This window comes from Sceloporus undulatus, chromosome 6 (assembly GCF_019175285.1).
Source record: "Sceloporus undulatus isolate JIND9_A2432 ecotype Alabama chromosome 6, SceUnd_v1.1, whole genome shotgun sequence".
Taxonomy (NCBI): Eukaryota; Metazoa; Chordata; class Lepidosauria; order Squamata; family Phrynosomatidae; genus Sceloporus; species Sceloporus undulatus.
The window spans coordinates 33,311,024-33,331,426 of NC_056527.1; the positions used below are offsets into that span (position 1 = coordinate 33,311,024).

Below are 20,403 nucleotides of genomic sequence, written 5' to 3' on the forward strand. Positions count from 1 at the left end.
CCACTAAAAGACACCATATACTCAATGCATGTTATTTGAAGGATGACAGGCTAGAAGCAAACATGATGTCTTCAGGCATTGCATCTGAAGACCTTGGTTGATTGCTGAGACTCTTCAGACTTATCAAGTCTGTCTAAATGTTTCAAAGGCCTTGGATAAAATTGAGGACTCCTACTGGAATTTAGGATTGGTGTTATATTTGCCTGAAATGATTCCATTTTTTTCAAAAAGGCCACCAAAGTTCTTAATATTGGGATGGGGGAATGTATGGCTCTCCAGATGTTGTTGGACTGCAAGTCCCATGATCTCTGACTACAATACTAATTAGGCCAATAGTTATGCTAGCTACTTACTGCCTAACTACATCTGGAAGGCCATTTGCTCTCCTCCTCTCAATCTAAGTAGATTCTGGAGATGTTTAATAGAAATTGCAGTAGCCTACTGAATTAGCTGTTTTTCACTCTCCCAGAGTGCTATTCATGATCTATCACAGCTTCCCAAACTTTCTTTGAAACGACCTTTTAACAGCTTTCTGCAATGCAGTATTAAAGAATATAAATCTAATTTACCTTTTCTCCTTTAGGTCCTCGTTCACCTTTATCTCCTCTACTACCATGACCACCCTTGCAAAACAAACGAGAAAAATTCATTAGCAGATATATGCACTGTGCATTCTAAAAACATCCTGGATGTCATGAAGGACCAGTGGCTGAATGCTACAACAAAAACCATACGGCATGTTGTTTGAACTGCTAATCTAGTAAATGGCTTTGTTCAGCTTTTATATAATCATTATTATTATTATTATTAGCGTTACTTATGTTTTTATAACTGGGAGGAGGGATAGGAATTGGGTATTTTTAATGTATCCTTTTAACTGTATTTGTTTTAATGCTGTACATCCGCTTGGATCCCTGCAATTAAGCGGAATCTAAAAATAATAATAATAATAATAATAATAATAATAATAGTAATAGTAATAATTTATATTCCGCTTAATTGCAGGGAATCCAAGCGGATTACAGCATTAAAACAAATACAGTTAAAAAGGTATACATTAAAAATACCCAAATTCCTATCCTCCCACTTATAAAAACATAAGTAACGCTAAAAAAGGATTAAACCAAAGGGACATTAAAAGCAATAATATAAAATAACAATTAAAATAAATAAGAGATTTTGTAGCTGGGTCCGAATATGATAGAGATGAGGATGGAAAAAAGAGTAGAAAAAGGGAGGGAAGGGGAGGCAGGTAAGCAGGGATGGTCTAGTCTGGAAAGGCCTGCCGGAAGAGATCCATCTTAATAGCCTTGTTAAAGGTTTCCGAGGTGGATCTCGTCCAGCAGGCCGTTCCAGAGTCCGCTCTTTTGAAAGCAATAGCATTTTAGCTAGTTTTGACTAATCACTTCTATTGTTTCATCCACAATGATTCTGTGGATTGCCACCTTCACATTCAGCACAGACCCACTTGTGCCCCTATAGGTTCCCAAGGCACTAACAGGGGAACCACTGACTCCATTGACCTATCCCTTATTTCAGTTTAAATCTACCTGCCCACAGCTTAAACTAAGTTAGGTTGCCAGAGTAAAAACTAGAAAACTAGTGATAAGAGCACTCTTTAGTTTTTACTGGCACACCTAAACATAGTGCTTTTTCTTGTTTTTGTTACTAAGTGGACAACCCCTTCTTTTTTTCTGTTTTTTTTTTTTTCCTGGCCTCATTTTACATTCCCATACATTGCCATTTACAACTTGGGGCTATTTTTCTCCTAGAGACTATGAATAAAAAGTAGGAAGCAGGTTTCCATGGCCTCAGATACTCACCCTTGGTCCTGGGGGTCCTTGGTCTCCCTTTTGACATTCACATTGCCTTCCACACTAGAGAATTAACAGAAATATCAATAACAGAATTTCACATTTCAAACTAAGGAGACACAATGTGAAGCCAACACAGCAAATCATTCTTTGTTACAAAATTCTAACAACTGACATTTATTATTAACAGTCATGACTGCAATTAGTTATTCAAAGCAGGTTTCAGAGAATACCTAAATAAATAAATGAATTCAAGAAGACACACACCTAAATATGCTTATTTTAAAAGCTTCCTCAGAAAAACAAAATTAATTTCTTACCAGCAAGCTTTAAACTCCAGGTGAATGTTTTGCCTTAGGGTACATCCACGTTACACAGTTATAGAAGTGTGGTGCCACTTTAACATCCATGGCACCTTCTTACGGAATCTCAGGATTCCACAGGATGAAACTATGGCAGTTACAGTGCTATCAAATTACTTTGACTGTGTTGTGTGAATAAACCCTTAGCCTGGAAGATCTGCCTCTTCTGTGAGAAGTTCTCACATTTATGCAATGATAGAGGTAGGGGGAGGCAGTTGTCTGAGGCAACAGAAGCTGGGTACTGTGGTAGAAGACTGTGTGCCAGGCAGCTCACACTGCGCTCCTAATCTAGACTGTTGCCTTCAGGTGTAATGTTTGAAGAAAACATTGGACAGAAAAGCAATGTTGGTTTTTTGTACATGGAACAGGAAGGGTTACCATCTTGTTCTTTGCCTCCAGCAGCATGTCTTTGGCCGTTCCTGATAACAAAAGTAGTAAGTCATCAGGTTTGATCATCTACTTCCCAGCATTAGAAAGAAAAATGAAGGGAGAGTCTGATCTCTGATGTAATACTAGGCTCTGGAGGCAACTGGAATGAAGAAGTCTTCTTGTACCAAACTCTGGAGACAAGAAGGGATGCTTCTGTGACCAGACAAAATCAGGCAGTATGAAGCAACTTAATTTACTGTGGCTGCATTTTTAAGGAAGGAAAAGGGAATGATGCTTGTGATGTTTTCTGCTCTATGTGTACAAATAATTTGGCTAGCCTAGAGTACTATGAACCTTCTCTTGTGGGGTTAAGGCACCGTTTATGGCCCTGGATCACCTTCATGACCCCACACTCTTCAGAAACATTAGAAATCAATGAAGAAGGAACAAGACATTCCCTGCCATTCTTCATATCCTCTGCATGTGCACAAAGGGGCAATGCCAAATACATATAATGACTAGGAGGGGAGATGCAATTCAAAGTAAGGTATGACCAGTTTAGGAATCTGGCAGTTTCTACATGAAAGGTCTGGTGAATCCACTCTGATGTTTTGTCCAAACATTAAAGGAGCTATCCAAGGTGCTCTGCCCTATCCCCAAACAAGTTTAGCATCACTGACAATTTCTTTAAAGTTTGGACTAAAATACAAAATGGATTCACCACTTAACTAACCTGGGTGCCACCAGAATATGGTCATGCAAGAAAAGCATGCTGGGCATCTTTACTGCTTTTGATTCCTCCTGAAAATTGCTTCTCCCATCAAACTCCTCCTGCCCATACACATACACACTTTGGGGGTGTTAGTATACCCTATACCCCTCTTGCTGGATATGGGGTTTGATAATTTATATCTACTATTGGGCATGTTTTGAGAGGTCACAATGGTCTGTGAAATTTACATTTGTCTGAAGGACACACACAAGGTAGAACAAAAGACAAGCGCTGATGGGTTTTCCTGAGCACCTAACGCACACACACACGACTTTTTGCATTCCCTCTGGCAATGGAGACTAAGGGAATCCCATTACAAAGAAGTTAGAGGCCATACCTTTCACCTCACTTCACAACATGTTCCCATTCACCCTTCCTGCCTGGCCAATGAGGAATTGTCTCAAATCTATTCAAGGTTTTGTCACTCCGGAGCTAAAACCATTAGCCATTTCTAACCCCTTTTGTAAAATCCTTGGGAAAGCCATCAAATATCACACCAAACAACCCTTGAGGGCATGAAATTGGATATAAATATCTGCCCTAGCTCTAACCATTTTGTTCACAGACCAGGGCTCCTTTCCACTCTCTCTGTGTAGCCCTCTGACCCTGTGGATCTCTCTTCAGGACTGGTAAATATTGTCCCATTTAACTCTTGATTCCTCTCTGTACAACCTTTCACACCATGCTTTTGAATAGCCTTGTACAGTGAGACCTCATCATATGCGGGCTTGCCATTCACAGATTTGAGCATCTGTGGTTGGAAAGCCCCATTGTTACAAATGGCAGTGCATGCACACATCATGCTGCCATTAGGGACAACATGACTTGAGGTCCCGCAGGGTGGTGGTGGTCCAGAATAGATCTCCCATGGATATGAAGGTCTGGCGCTATGGTTCTTAAGGCTGCATTGGCTTTTGTATGTTTGTGTGCACCCTTGCACATTTCTAAATAAAACCCTTCTATTCACTGAAACTGGAGTGCTCTCTGCAGTTAATATTGGTATGCATAGATGAAAAAAAGAAGAAGTAGGTTTTTAGATGGTGATGTATAGAGTGGGAAAGAATTCAGCAGCCGATTTCTATTGTCAGTAATGCAATTTAAATTGCCCTCATTCCTATAATTTATCAGGAAATGGAGTTGACTTGATTCTGAGAACAGATTTGGCCCAAGATATTTAATTTTTTGCTGAGACAAATAGCAAATAACACAGACACATGTGTGCAGTCATTGAAATGCAGGGTTGGTAGAAGATTGAGGTACACTTCTAGTACCTTAAGCCGAAAAAATCTGAGTGGGAATACATGCAGAAAACATCTGGAAATCCATGGCTGCTCATTCCATATTTAGAACAATGTTGAGTGAGAAACAGCAGAACATTATATCATAATAGAATACTACTGTGTATACGCAAAATCGTGTCAGCTTACCTGCTCATCAAATAAAGTGGCCTGTAAAATAAGAAAAAACAGAAAAGATGTCTATTAACATGCCCTCTTACTTATGGATTGGTTACGACATGAAAAACAACTTGCTTTTTTTTTCTTTGAAAGAAATTAAGCACTCTTTTTAGATTAAAGGAAATGTTTTTAAAAACTGAAAAAAATAATAGAACAATATACAGTAATAAAAGACTTGACTAATTTTTTTTAGTAAAGAAGGTTGGTTAATGCTGTGTAATTCATTCCACATAATGTCTTCTGTTTTCAAAATCCAGGTTATGTATGCTGTGGTTTATTTCATAAATGACATTTAAAAATGACATCATTCATCTACCAAAGAAGGGAGAGGTATCAGCAAGGATGGTGGAGGATCAAGTTTTAAAAACAACAGCAAGAATCTTGAGGGAGAAGAAACCTAATGAGATGTGAGGGAAACAAGCCAATGAGGACTTGAGTGTGCTCAGTTTATGTCATCTATTTTGGAACTAACCCTGTTACAGATCCATTTTGACAGGTCCAGATATGCTAGAATACTTCTAGGGCATTATGCTACCATAATCCTAGTTGTGAAATCAGTTGCATTTTCCTCAGCAGCTGTGGTCATTGCAGTCTCTAGTGCAGCCAATCGTTTTCCCAGCATACACACAGCTCTCTTTAACACTTTTGACTTGGTGGCTGCAAGGATATCTAGCCATCACCGGCAAGCGTCAAGCTTTGGCAACTGTTGTGCAGTTAGTTGCACAGCTGTGGGATTGATTAAAACTATGCTGGTGTATGTAGGCTACATTAAAAGAGTATAGGGATCCTACAATTAAATTATTCAAAAATATAGCCATGTTAGTCTGTAGAGTCAGCATGTGGAAAGATCTTGTAGCATCTTTGAGATTTACTGAAAAAAAGAAGTTGGCAGCACGAGCTTTTGTAGACTTCAGAAAGCATCTGAGAAAATAGACTGAAGTCTATGAAAGCTACGAGATCTCTCTATATACCCATTAAATTAGGTTTGTCATGTTCAATTATTCTTCCCCATTATCAGTCTTTTCTTCTAATATCTCTAGCCAAAAACAAGGAAGGAGATTTTCTTCTTTTTCACTTCTAGCACTCCCTTGAGGTCTCCCAGAATGACTTTGGATCTTCTACAATGTCTAATTCTTTTGGCCTTCTGACCTAATCACATACTGTTTTTCTTCTGTCTAACAGCAAACTGCTAATCCTTTCTCACTCTCTAATCTACAAATCTGTCTTCACAAACTTAAAATAGTTATCAGAGGAAGGACTCTCTTAGTCTTAGGTCTTTCATTCTGATCTATTACACTGGCAGACTAGGAGATGGTGACTGAAATCTTGTTGGTGCCCTACGCCAGCATAAATGAAGGCAGCAGAAGTTGCAGTAGCCATAAAGGACATGATACATTAGAAAAATAGGCATATTGGAGCAGACTAGAACCAGCAGTTATTGACTTGCCTTCCTTCATCACCCCTGCAGGACCCTGGAAAACAGTAGCATGGCACACCACCAGGATTCCAGCCAGGGTGTTTTTACTAATGTCTCCAAATGTGTGTGGAACGTACTCCCAAGCATGTTAACTACATCCACACCTGTATTAGTTTTTCAACAGATTTTAAAGACTTGTTTATTTCAACACACTTTTTTAAAGGCCCCACAGCTGGGTAAAAAGTTCGCCTATTTCAATTCACATTTAAAGGAGCAAAATGACATGTTATCTTGGCCCACTGGCATGTTAGCTTGTTAGTAGTTAATGAGAATGGGCCAATATTTTAATAGATGACTTTGAACAGAAAGCTGAAGGAAGGGATAAGTGGTAGTGTCTAGGAGCTTCCACAACAGTCCAACAGTTAGCTTTAAACAAACTTTAAAGCAGCTAACTATCCATGGTGTTGAATCCAAGCCTCAGAATAGGTTCACGACCCTGTACAGTTCATTTAAGATTCAGATTGATAACTCTCAGTGAACCCACTAGGCTGCTGACATGGAAGCTATCTGCTAGTATAGGTATCGTTTTCCCTGTGACTTCTTTTTGTTGTTGTTGTTGTTGTTGTTGTGTGTCTTCGTGTTGTTTCCAAACCTAAAGCAAATTATTGTGAGGTTTCCTTTTGTGTTCTGCTTAAATCAGTCCTAGAATCTTTTCTCCCAGACAAGAACTGAGTGATTGAGGATCACCAAGAATTTGTATTGTATGTCTAGAGTAACATCCATGGCATGAATTTCAACTAGCGTAAATGACACTGAATCAATGTAAGGTACATAAGCCTTCCTCCTCTTCCCACAACCAGATACCCAAGCAAAAATACTGCTACCAAGAGCAATATATATTCTGTAAGTGTTCTACAACTTTTACTTAGGTTGATTACTAGCCCACAGAATTCTTGATCAAATCATTCCAACATTATTAAGACAGCAGTGGCAACAGGTATGACTGCAAATTCACTCAGGGTTTTAGTCTAAACTTTACAGAAGATATCCAAGATACTGAATCTATAAGGAAATTGGGGTTCAGAACCTTGGGTTGCTCTCCTGAAGCTCTTCTGGTCTTAGACCTGGAGCATATTCACTGCTCTATTGAAATGGAAGCCACCATTCAACACTATGTGGTGGCATATAATGTTAGCATCTGGCCATGAAATCAGTAAATGGAAAAGCATACTTAAAAAATAGACAATGTCATTATGTCTTACCTTACCCTGTTCCTTAAAAATACTCCTAGCTGAGGACAGATGGTGCTGCATGTGAGGGCCAGGATGAAGGTGAAAAGAATCATGCTTATTAAAAGCAGTGCTGTACTATCCATTCTGAATCTATGGATAAGATGGCTTTCAAGCTAAAACAGGCACAAATGTAAGACAACCATTTCCTCCTTGTTTATACACCTGCACATACCCAACTTACAGATAAAAGTTTGGCAAACAATAATGAAAAGAAAAGAAATTCAGAAATTTAACTTTTAAGAGTACATACCAGCTGGTTCCGTATTTTATCTGGAAGGTTGGGATCATTCAGGAGGAGGACGGTGTTCCCAGGAGAATTGCCAGATATTGAAAGTAGTTTGACTCTATCAGCAACATTTGAAAGGCCAATGGTAATGAACGATATCCCAAATGCTCTGGCAGCTTCAGAAATGGCTTGGACATCAGGGCTCTTCGGATGGTCAATACCATCTGTCAGCAACAAAACAACTTTGACGCCAGTTTTACGGCCTTCTGTTTTGATGAGCTGAGTAGCATTGGAAATAGCATAATAGGAATAGGTGCCTTGGCCAATGTAAGTCATCTCCTTGACTCTCTGCTTAAAGTTTGGCAGACCTCTCCACTTGCCAAAAGGCTGGTCAATTCTGACAGAGCTGCTGAACTGCATGACGGCTAGATTAATGTCATATCTGTTAACTCTGCTGGGCTTCATAAGGAAAACTTTATCACTGAGGAGGGTGACAAACTCCTTCTGCTTGTCAAACAGCACATCTTTGGCACTTTCTGAACTGTCCAGGACAAAGACAATATCGATGAAGCAGACGGAATCTGTCCAAGACAAGTTGGGATGGAGATGATAACAATAACAATGTTGAGCAAAGTCACTCATGAGAAAAACACACTTGTACACCCACCACCACCACAGTGATATCAAAAAGAAAGGGAAAAGGAAAAGGAACAGCTAAATGCAGACCCAAAACAATTCATTTTATCATTAATCCATATTTAAAGAAATACATTAACATTCAAGGCATTGGAACCATCAGTTTAACATCGGCTTTCCAAGAGCTAATACAGGGGAGTGGAAAATGGAGTCCTTGGGCTGCATGCAGTCTGCAGGGCCTCAAAGACCACAGACCAAATCCCCTGATGATTTTTCACACACACCTCAAAATAAAGAGGGGAAAAAAGCTCAAAACTATCACCAGCTCCACATAAACCACATAAAAATAGGGTGGGGTGGCTAAATTGGCCAAAAATCAAAGTAGCAATGACATATCACGTCCAGTAGATGCCCTTCTTGTTCCCTTTGCAGTTGCTCTTTGTTCTTGAGTGCCTTCAGGTTGTTTCTGACTAATGCCAGCTAATGTAAACCTATCATGGGGTTTTCTTAGCAAGATTTCATCAGAGAGAGGTTTCCATTGCCTTCCAAGTTCACCCATCTGGTTTCCATGGCTAAGGTCACCCAGCTGGTTTCTGTGGCTAAGCAGGGATTTGAAACCTGGTCTCCCAGAGTCCTGGTCCAACACTCAAACCATTACACCATATTGTTGGCAGTTGCTCATGACCCTGCTCTCATTTGACATACATGTCTGCATTTTGCAGATACCTATAAGGACTACAGGAAGATGATTATACTGCATTGTTAAAAGCTGTCTTTTGAATGGTCTCTTCATGTAACATTGCCATATCTTGTTCTCAGTTTTAAAAACTAAAGCTTTGTCTGCTATTTACATTAAAAAGAAACTAGATGGAGGCAGCCAAAACACAGACTGGGATCTACTGGTAGATCTCAGAGTGGTTTTCAGAAGATTAACAAAAACAATTTTGACTGCCAGTCCTTTAACAAAAGCAACAATAAAAGACCTGTTTCTTTTCCTACATTAGAATTAAATCAAAGAATTTAAATCAAAGCAAAGCAAAGCCAGGCTGGGGGGAAATAGGAGCAGTTTGATTGAGAAATGTACAATTCTAGTTGAGATACTGACAATGAATTTGTCGGTTGTGTATGTGGTTGGAGGCATCTGGTCTGTTCTATATTCAGATTTTTCAACTGCTATTTTGCATTGGCCTGAGACCAAAGCCCTAAAAATTCTAGTAAAAAACATACTAGATCCCATAAACCTAAAATCTGCCCAGTCCTGAATTATGAAAATGCATTTGTCCACTATGCAACCATCTGTCTCAGGAGTGAGCCTCCCCAGAATGTGAAATAGGCTGTGCGCTACATGTTATATTAATGCTCATGCACATTTATTTATATCAGCAGCAACTGAGGGCTTCCATGGGAGATAAATCCACTCTGAATTTCAGTCTTAACTTGAAAGGAGCTTGTGATAATAGTTGTTTGTATGTTGTCTGGCTTCAAGTCATTTCCAAGTTATGGTTGCTCTAAGGTGAAACCTATCACAGGGTTTTCTTAGCAAGATTTGTTCAGAGGAGGTTTTCCTTAGTCTTCCTCTAAAGCTGAGAGAGTGTGACTTGCCCAAAATCACCCAACTGATTTCCATAGGTAAGCAAGGATTCAAACCCTGATCTTCAGAGTCATAGTCCAGTGCTCAAATCACTACACCATGCTGGTTCCCCCATTATCTAGGAAACACAGATGAGGGGTATAGTCTCTCTTCCAGGTAAACAAATGATGTGATGGGTTAGGTAACATTTAGTGAGGGTGAACATCATGTAGAAACATCAGGGATCGTGAGAGGCAATTGTCTAATGAGGGTGACCAGTTTGAGGGGAAGAGGAAGATTTGGGATGCTTCTAAGATGAGAGATTATAAAAGGCACAAAAATGAGATTTAAGACTAGAGACTTGAGACTGATGGAGAAGTAGGAGCACTGTCTCCCTCATTATCCCTAGGGGACTCCCAGCTTTCCATGAACATCCAAAGATCCAGAAACCATTTGTATCATGAGTCGAGTAGGAATATTCAGCTAGTTGCATTAGAGTTTATGTTTCTTTCTAACCTTAGTTGAATATGACTTAGTAACTTTGTAACTACTCCTGAAGGAAGGTGCCATCATGCACAAGATACCTGTTTGCTAATATAAGATTGCTTGCTTAGAATAAAATATTTTCTTTCTACATGTGCCTTTGTTTGGTGTACACAGATGTGTGTGTACAGTACAGGATTCTCATCTCTCACAAGGCAAAAACTCTGCAAAATCAGAACTGGGGAAAGTGCAAGTTAAACCACTCAGTAACTTCCCACTAAGTTACTGAGTCACATGAGGGAAACTACTGGGTAACAGAAGCTATACAGAATTTGGGGGTCCCCCCCCACTCAGGAGCAGGAGATGGGGGCAGAGCCCATTACAGAGCTATCCATGGTGCCAAAGGTATTTGACAGATTGAGTTCAGCACATCGGATAGCTCCCTTACAAATATCTGGACTGAATTAACTGTCTCACTGACAGGAAAGCCACCAGCTGCCACGGGTTTATTTATATATGCATGAAAGACACAACAAATGTGATTTAATTGCTCAAATCTTCAAGAATAAAGGTGATCCCTGAAAACTGACAATGACATCAAGTAACTCATTCTTATAAAATTTAACAAGACAATCCCTAAAATACAAGAACAGGATATGATAGTGCAAAATAGGTACTACATCTTCTGAAGGCTATATTTCTGAGGAAGGAACTGGCAAAACCACCTCTGAGTATTCTTTGTCTAGGAAAACCCTGTGAAATTTATAGGGTCACCATAAATCAACAAGCAACTTGAAGACACAGCAATACTTGCACAGTTGGGTATGTTATACTTTAAATCAGGTGGGGAGCAACCCTTCCAGAAAAACAGTGATGTACACAAACATCCTTATGTCATCTCTTTTATTCTGTTCATACTTCCCCATGTAATTCATAATTATTCAGTTCTGTTAACAAGAATAATTATTCAGATAATTTTCTTCCTGAGGGGGAGAGTGTTTGAAATCCACATAGTCTTTGAGGAATATCCTTTGGTGGAGAGAAAAGGGAAAATATCTTCTCATGAAACTTGTTTTTGCCCTGAAAAATGTGCTATTCTGCACATGAATAAAGTTTTCTGCACAAAAAATCATGTGTTTGACAACAGATTAATTCTGTGCAGAAAACATCCCAAATGATGAAGAATCTCACCATGTTCAGATTTTCTCAGCAGTTTCCAATAGTTGGAAAACCCAATTGTCATCAAGGATTTGTAGATTGACTAATATCCTTTACCACTCAATCAGAAATGGTACTGAAATAGCATAACAAAAGAGCACAACAAACTATCCTTCTCTCATGCAGCTAGAACGGAATTGCATTTTGCCATGGTTTGTAAATCTTGGTTGCTGAAGACCAAGTATCATGAAAACTGGATGTCCACACACAAAACATGTATAAAAAAGGCCCAGGTCATGGAGTGGGAAAGGGGTTGTTGACACAATTTCTAAACCATTCTGTTGCAGTCTCACCCTGCCTGAAGGTAAGACCATTGGTACAAATTACAATGAAGGGATAACCTGGTTTCGGAGACATCTAATCCTGCATGTGAATGAAATGCATTCACAAAGTAATCCCACTGAGCAGAGCTTGGAACAGTTAATTTTTTACTTCAACTGGCCACTAGCCATGCTGTCTGGGAGTTTCTCCATCCAATCCCCCCCCTTAATTTTTCAAGCAATGGCATGGAAGTTATTATTAGAGCATAACTGATAATTATTTAACAACCTATAAACAAAGATAGAAGGGATCTTGGAGGTCATCTAATTAATCCTCTACTAGTCCAACTTTCTGTTTAAGGCAGCATCTACAATCCCTACTGAAATGCTTCCAGTGAAGGAGAGCCTATTACTTTCCAAAGCAAATCATTCCAGTGTTAAGCGTATAGGAAGTTTTGCTAAGAGCTGTTTCACAGTTCCAGATGCATAATTCTACAATTTTAGAATCCTATGTAATGAGAAATTACATTCTACTGAAATTCCCTAGTTGTGATTATACACCAGTGTGGCACTACCTGTGGTACTCAGATGACAGCTAACCTTAAAAACTATATATAAACAAATAGAATTTCTACCCTCTAAATCTGATTATTTAAATTTGTTGCTTGTCCCAGTTTATGGACTACCCTAAGGGATTTGTAGTTCACTGTAATCCTATATAGACAGTACTGTGGCTCATATAAACATATGATTTTTCAACAATCTGGATGTCATCCAAACCATTCCAACAATGTGGTTGTTCTCTTTGGGGGGTTTTCAGTAGCACATTCCATATAAAACGTCTGTTGAGTTTCTTAATGGGCAAAGCGATGAACATTTAAAAGAGAATAATAATATTCCTTGTCTAGTGCAGTACAGTATTGATAGAAAACATGCTACTCGACAGAATCCAAGATGGATTAGCAAAGATACAAAATGCTTATGTATGAAGTTGTCAGTCCCCCTTGGAGAGCATTCTGTCAGACTTGGAAACATTTCATACAATCTATAGCAAATTCTAGGAAAATGGCTTTACCCAGGAGATTGTCTTTTCTTGCTAGAGAACTTGGCTTCTGTCCCCTCCTTCTGTTTTGTCCATACACTAAACAGTTCATAGCAACAGCCAAAGCCACAAGCCAAAAAACAAAATGTTTTTTCCACATAGTGACTGGTCTCCCAAATCAAATGACTGCAGATTTCTCCTGCTAATTAAAACAACAACAACAACAGATATTAATTCCTCATACACACTAATACATTAATGACTACATAACACAAATTTACATAGGACACTCTGATAACCAAATAATACAAACTAACATGATTTAGCATGAAAATAAATTATTTATGCCTAAGTCTCATTCTCCCTGTAGCTTCAGAAATTTTATGTCTCTACTTGTTTGGTTTATTTTATTGGCTTGATTTTTTTTTCTTTACTGTCGCTTTACAATATTATGTTAGAGTGTTATCCTGCAACGTGCCTAAAGTACATACAGTATATGGAAAAGTGAAGCAAATCAGTCTGAATCAATAAATAAAAACAATGAAGTAAATTTGACTTTCCATCTTACACATCAGATATGAATGCTTAAAAAACAACATAGCTATCAACCAAAAACCATACTATTGCTTGCAATTTTTTTGAAAAAATCATAGACAGCTTGTGCTTTCCCTTCCTTGAGATAATGAAATAAAGATTTCTTACAGAGTATAACATCGTCTAAAATATATAATAGTTTTAGATTATTAAAACTGCCATAACGTCAATCATCTAAAAAAAAATCGGTTGTTAACCATTTACTAGATTGCATTCTGACAGATATACAAAGGTGCATTTAAAAAAACGATCCTCTCCATACTATATGTTCTGTGAAAAGATGTAAAAACACATTTGAGTCAAACCTCCTACAAAAATCTGGGTGCCTTCGTGAGTATGCTTCAAAACTCTATTTTAATACTGTAAGAATTCATATGGACTGCACATTAATCATCTAACTCCATCTTTTAGAAATTAAATTATTGACAAGGAAAGGGCATTACTATGTTTATAATTATTGTAGAATAAAAGAATATAAATCTTAGTAGTGTTTGACCTTTGTTAGTCTGCAAAATTAGGAACTTTCTTCATCAAGCTAATTATTGTGACTGATAGTGTGCAATTCTATATTATTCAAAAGTTAATAGCACTGAGTTCAATGGGAAACTGAGTATCTTAGAGACCCAACTTGCAGAGAATATCTTGTGGGTTAGATAAATATGTTTATGATATCACTAATAAGAAACGATTCAATAAATAAACTTCACTTTTTCCCTCCACCAAATTTACTTACATGATATTGTTAAACTTTATCTAATAACACTGTTAAATGTTTAATGCATTCATTTCCAAAGCTACCTGTTTAATATAACAAAGTTCTTACAGTCCAAAAGTAATTATGATAACTTTGTTTCCAGTTCCCTTGCATTAATTTTGCCAGTAGAGATATTCTTACTTTAGTCTTGCTGTCTTACCTTACATAGCACTGAGGCAGCAAACTGGAGAACAAATAATCTGTAAACAAATTTGAGTTGAAAAATCCATTCTGGGGGAGGGAATATTTTGTAAATTTTTTTCTTAAGGATAATGGTTCTTAAATAAATAATTAGTCTTGATGCAAATAAAGGTACCTTGCATCTGGATCTTACATGATCTTTTATTCATGTTTTAGTAGCCCAAGTTGAATGCAGAGTGGTTAGGCATTTAGCCAAATCTGGAAATCTGGGTGGGAGCATTACATACTTTAAAGGAACAGCTTTTCTGAGACTTTGTTTTACAAATAAGTTCATTGCTGTTTGCTTTTTGGTGAATGAACATTGTACTTTGTAGTACATCCTATCTATAATGTTACGGTGAATGCCTGAAAAGTGAACATCAGCTTGAAAAAACATATTGAATTTTTATGTATTTTTTTAAAAAAAACTCACATTGATGAGGAAAATGCAACAAATTGAATTTAAGACTAGAAAAAAATGAGTCAGAAAAATTGAATTTGATAGATTTCAGATTCCACTCCATGCAATACCTGACAATTTGTGGTCATCTATACAGAGTGGGACACAGTTACCTAACATGGCAAGCCTGACCCTGTTTACTTGGAGGAAACCTTAGCTTTCAAAAGGTCTAATGTGACGTCTTACTAAGTTAGTTCAAGATTGAACAAACAGCTGTCTCCCATACCAGACAGGCTACCATGGAGATGTTTTGGTTAGGTGTGCCAAGGTGCAAGTCAGATAACAAAAGGGTCAGGACCATAGATAGCTCACTATGAAGCTGTGATCCAAGAGCAGGCCTCACACCATGCAGCCTCACCAATAAGCAATTGAAGTGGAGAATATTTCATTCTCCAGATGCTTTAGCTGTCAACTCCCTAGTTGCTTACCGTTGGCCATGGTGTGAAGGGCTCATAGGAACTGTATCCCAAAAACATACAGAAAGCCAGAAGTTTCCTACTCCAACTTAAGTAGTCTTAGACAAGTAGGAGCTTGCTTCCTTGGGAAGTTGCCTGTTCAGGAGTTCAAGGAGCTTCATTCTCTCCCACACTCATGTGGCCTAGCGGGGCATTCATACTTACTGTAGTCCTTCATGTTAGTAAGTTCTCTTGGGCTCCAGGTAGCTCTGGGAAGCAGTCTTCAAGGATTTGGGGAGAGAGCTTTTCCCACAGCAACAGAGGATGGAGACCTCACTTCTCCTCTTCAGTCTCTAGGAGGGTAGTGGCTTTCTTGACTGTTTCCAGTGGTTCTGGAACTCAGTCATTTCCATCCTGCATGTATGGCTCCAAACCCTAGATTGAATGGATAGTATCTTAGGCTGATCTTAGAAAAGTTAGTGTATTACACTATGATTCCACCAGTCTCCAGGCAGCATGGTTCTGGGAGTTGGAGTTCAAGAAAGTGATATTTCCAAACTCAGGTTATAGGCGGGGGCTGTTGCAATGAATTCAGCCACATGCAGTGATGTTTAATACTGTCTCTTTGTTGGCTAAAAGGTGCAATGAAAACAGTGGCAACAGAAACTTTTAGATTTAGGATTACCACCAATTTAAGTAGTATCAAACAATGGGTACAGTTCAAGCTATAATTATCCACATTTGTTTTACAAAAAAACCCCAACATGCCTGGGTTCTACTTATGTAATTTTTAATAGCAACTAGTTGCATATGAACTGGATAAATATTGCTCTTCAGTACTTAAGCTTATAATTTTGATTCTGTGGCATGTCTTTTTAAGCCACCCAGATGGTTTCCTTAGCATACAGACTGAGATGGCAAACAGCTAGTGATGATCTGGGAAAGCATCAGACATGCAGGCAATAAAACAATTCCCACACATATGCATACACGTGTTTTGTATCTGAATTCATTCAGACCCCTAATCATTTGAGTTCCTCCATGTCATTACCAATTGAAAGTCTGATCTACTGTGCTAGCCAACTGCTGTGCTATGGTCTGCATGTGTCAATTCTATTTACACTGAATTGGGTGCTATCATGAATGCTGATTGTTTTTCTAATAAAAATGAGGCTGCACACTTTGTATGTGCTGTGGTTATTTAACATGAGCCAATTTTATTATTCTTTACAGATTGACTTTCTTTTAGTGTGCTATCTGCCATGATACATTCCTGGATAAACTTACTGTTTTGTATCAGCCTTGGTTGTATCTTGCTTTGTTACATTGGGGAAAACGTTTTCCCCTCATTTATCATATACTTCTGTCTTTGTCTCAGTGGTGGAATATTAAAAGCATTCTAGTCCTTCACATATTTCATAAATATGAGTATATTCCAATGGTATACTATGAATGTAGAACTTGGAAAGGTTCCTCTTGAGGTCTACAGTTCCCAAAACAGTTCCCACAGACATGGTCATATTGGCTAAAGGAATTCTGAGACAAAGTTCCCCAAAGACTTTTTTCCCAAGCTCTATATGAACATTTGAAGGTATCATATAGAATCATACCACAGGTGTCTCTGTTACAGTGGCGTCCCCAGCCAGAGTGTCACCCGACACACACTGGGGGGTGGCTCCATAGGGTAGGACCAAAAGGGCAGCCTCCCCCATGCCTTCCAAGTCCAACTGGACTCGAAAGGCAGCCTTTTCTCCTCCCTCCCTCCCATCATGCTTTCAGAGGCCAGACTGGACATGGAAGGCAGCCTTCTCTCTCCCTCCCCTCCCATTCTTTTGGAAGCCAGGCTGGACTTGGAAGGCAGCCTTCTCTCCCCTCCCCCCCCATGCCTTTCAAGGCCAGGTTGAATTTAGAAGGTAGCCTTCTCCCCCCCCCATGTCTTCCAAAGCCAGACTGGCCTTGGAAGGTAGCTGCAGCGGTATGCTGGCCCTCCTCCTCTATCTTGGATTTTCTCCCTGGATGAAACAGCCTACAAGGCCTATGTACTGTATGTCCCTCCTGCCCCAAAGGGGGAAGAGGACTCAGCTGGGTGTAACACGCCCTTCTGGGTGTCACTCAATGCAGTCCACACCCCAACACACACATACCCCAATGACTCCACTGCTCTATTATATGATGCCATCCAGCTTTCCCCAAATAGGTTGTTTTCTCATACTGGCAGGAACTCTCCAAGATTTTTCCAGCCTTGCATCTCATCTTTTAAGCTGAAAAATGCACTTTGGATCTTATGCATGCACAATTTGTGTACAGTACTGCCCACAAAGCAATGGGTCTTTTCACAGCATAACTAGTTGTGTATAGGTGATAAACATGTAGGACAAACTTCATAATTCCCACAAAACACTATACAGTACTATAGCTTGAGATTTAATTCTTCTTTTTATTAGTAATGATGTTGCCCACCAGATGCATTGACTATACTGTCTGGGGATTATATGAGTTGTAGTCCAGCACATCTGGAACACACCAGGGTAGGCAGGTTTATTTTTAGAAAGAGGAGAGAATCTCCCAGTCTTTTGCTGTCTTCCTCTATTATGAAGTGATATGTCACTATCTGACTAAACTATTCCTATAAGCAAAATATTTCCTGCAGCCTTATAAGTGACCATTCACCAACTCCACTTCATTAGCCATGTGCATATAAAGCTGTAGGGGAAATTGTGCAGCCCTCCAGATGTTGTTGGACTGAAACTCCCAGTATTCCTCACCACTGGATATGTGCTAAGGCTGATGGGAATTGATGTCTAATATCATCTGGAGGTCTGCACAGCTCCCATTCCCAATCCAAAATATGTCCAGCTTATAAATTCTTATTAAAAATCTAAACTTTATAGGGAATATTTACCATTATTTTCTGTTTTAGTCATTGTTGTGTAACACTTTCAGATTGGTCTCCAGGCTTTCCAGGAATGTCATCTTCTTTTGCCTCTGTTCATGAACAGAGCCTTGAAAATCCAGCATCCCCTGCATGAAAGTTTGGCTTGTTGCTGTCTCTCATCTTCTAAACACCAGACAAAAAAAGGAGAAGTTGAATGAATGAAACAGGCAGTAGTCTGAATATCAGAAAAATATTAAAGTACGTATCTAGAACCAATATTCTCTAATATAGCATTAATCTAATCTCAGGTGTGGATCTGGGGTCACATACTAAAAATCAAGATTTAGTTACTCTTTAATGTTCTTTAGCTATTTTATCTACTGTGATTGCCTGTACAGTCAGCCCTTCTTATACACGGATTTGTTATACATGGATTCAAGTATACACAGTTTGAAAATGTTCCCCCCAAAAAAGTATAAATTTCAAATATCAAACCTTAATTTTCCATTTTTTATAAGAGACACCATTTTGCTGTGTCATTATATCTAATGGGACTTGAGCATACACGGATTTTGTTATCCACAGAGGATCTTGGAACCAAACCCCAGCGTATAACAAGGGTCCACTGTATAATTGGGTGATTAAAGAGTTGTTAACCAATCCATTTAAAATATATTCATATGTAATTTGGTCTTTTAAACTGTGGTTGTTGTAATGGACTTAAAGGGCACAATCAGCCTATATCAGTGAACAGGAAATCCATGGAGAAATCTTAGCTATACAGCACAAATATTCTATGTATACCCCTGTGGAGACGCACAGTAGGTGACTAGCAAGAACAAGAGTGCAGTTATGCAAGCTAGCCACAGATCTTTCCAAAACAGGAAAGAGGATGTTATAGCTACAGTCCTACAGCAATGTGTTGTTGCTTCAACTACTTGAACCACTGTGAGATGCCTGTTTGATTTTACTTTCAGAATATTCAGAAAACTGGACTATGTTAGCATATCCTACCACCCATCCAGCTGGATATGTGGTTTTCATAATTGATATCTAACATGGAGCATAACTGGAAGTTATGATGATGACCTGATACATGTTATGGGGATTATGATGTCCCAAAGTAGCTAGCAATGTGCCAGTGTAGAGGGCACGCTGACCAGGGCATGCTAGGCCTAGATGCAACAAAAGGGCAAGCACCATGGGTTATATTAAATATGCCACATTCCTCCTACGTGCCTCTGCTTGTCTTTCCTCTTGAAGAGGAAACAAAGAAAGGTATTTGTAAACAGGCAGAGATCATACCCTATTTTTCCTCTTTGAAGTCCCTACATTTCCCCTTCCTATCTGATTATGAAAGGATTATTTCAGATCGTATCAGTGCATTATCTTTTCCTGACCAGTTTGTCCATTCCTCAGGAAAGTCATCAAAAGCTTTTGGGTACACAACACATACCCTGAGGGCAGGTTTTTGTGTATAACTGCTACCCTTACCCCAGTAATTTTTGTTCACTTTTCCTGATGTACCTCGGGTGCTGTCCAAGTCTTCAGTGGACCCCTCTCTTCTAGATTGGTAAAGATACCCCTTCTTAACACTTAATCTTCTGCTATCCAACATTTTAACTTTCTTTACTGTAGTGTGGTGTGAATCTTGAGACTGAATCAGTCCTTGTATGTTTATGTGCTTCTTTGCACATTTTTAAAATAAAAACATCTTATTTACTTCAAGCTGGAGTCTTTCCTTGCAACGGGTACTTGTATAAAAAGGTGTAAAAGGATCCCAGTAAGTTACCCACCTCTCGCATGTCTCCTTTTGAGCGAATTCATTCCCCAACATTTAAAGGAGACCCTGACACTGCTGGTGGGGGGCCAAGGCCCCCCACCTTGGGGGGTAACAACTCAGTATTAAAATATAGATATTGCTCAGGCTTAATTTTGGATGTTGTTTCCACTGTCCGCCATAAACTCTGTGCAGTTTCCCTTTTCCACTGCCATGCCCCATGAGAAAGCCCTCCTGAATAAATTTGGTCAAGAAAATCCAATGATAGATTTGCTTTAGGGTCACCATAAATCAGAAATGATTTGAAGGCACACACACCAACACCAACAACAGCAAAACCTCCAACTGTCTTCAATTGCTAGGAACAGTTCAATTAATCCTGTTGTCTCACTTTTTCCACTTTTGAAAACATCTCAGTTTCTCTCTCCTCCCACTTTCTTTCTTCAT

General features: G+C 39.0%; 1 protein-coding gene across 1 annotated transcript in view; it reads right to left on the reverse strand.

The window, feature by feature from the left end:
* Positions 1 to 14,554, reverse strand: part of COL28A1 (collagen type XXVIII alpha 1 chain) — an 86,289-nt gene extending 71,735 nt beyond the window's left edge. The window contains exons 1-6 of the mRNA XM_042472066.1: positions 14,427 to 14,554; positions 12,952 to 13,120; positions 7,734 to 8,290; positions 4,745 to 4,765; positions 1,824 to 1,877; positions 570 to 623 (exon numbers count right to left, since the gene is read on the reverse strand). Coding sequence (XP_042328000.1) covers positions 570 to 623; positions 1,824 to 1,877; positions 4,745 to 4,765; positions 7,734 to 8,290; positions 12,952 to 13,078 — 813 coding nt within the window. The 5' untranslated portion in view covers positions 13,079 to 13,120; positions 14,427 to 14,554. The remainder of the gene's footprint in view (positions 1 to 569; positions 624 to 1,823; positions 1,878 to 4,744; positions 4,766 to 7,733; positions 8,291 to 12,951; positions 13,121 to 14,426) is intronic.
* Between the last annotated feature and the right edge of the window lie 5,849 nt (positions 14,555 to 20,403).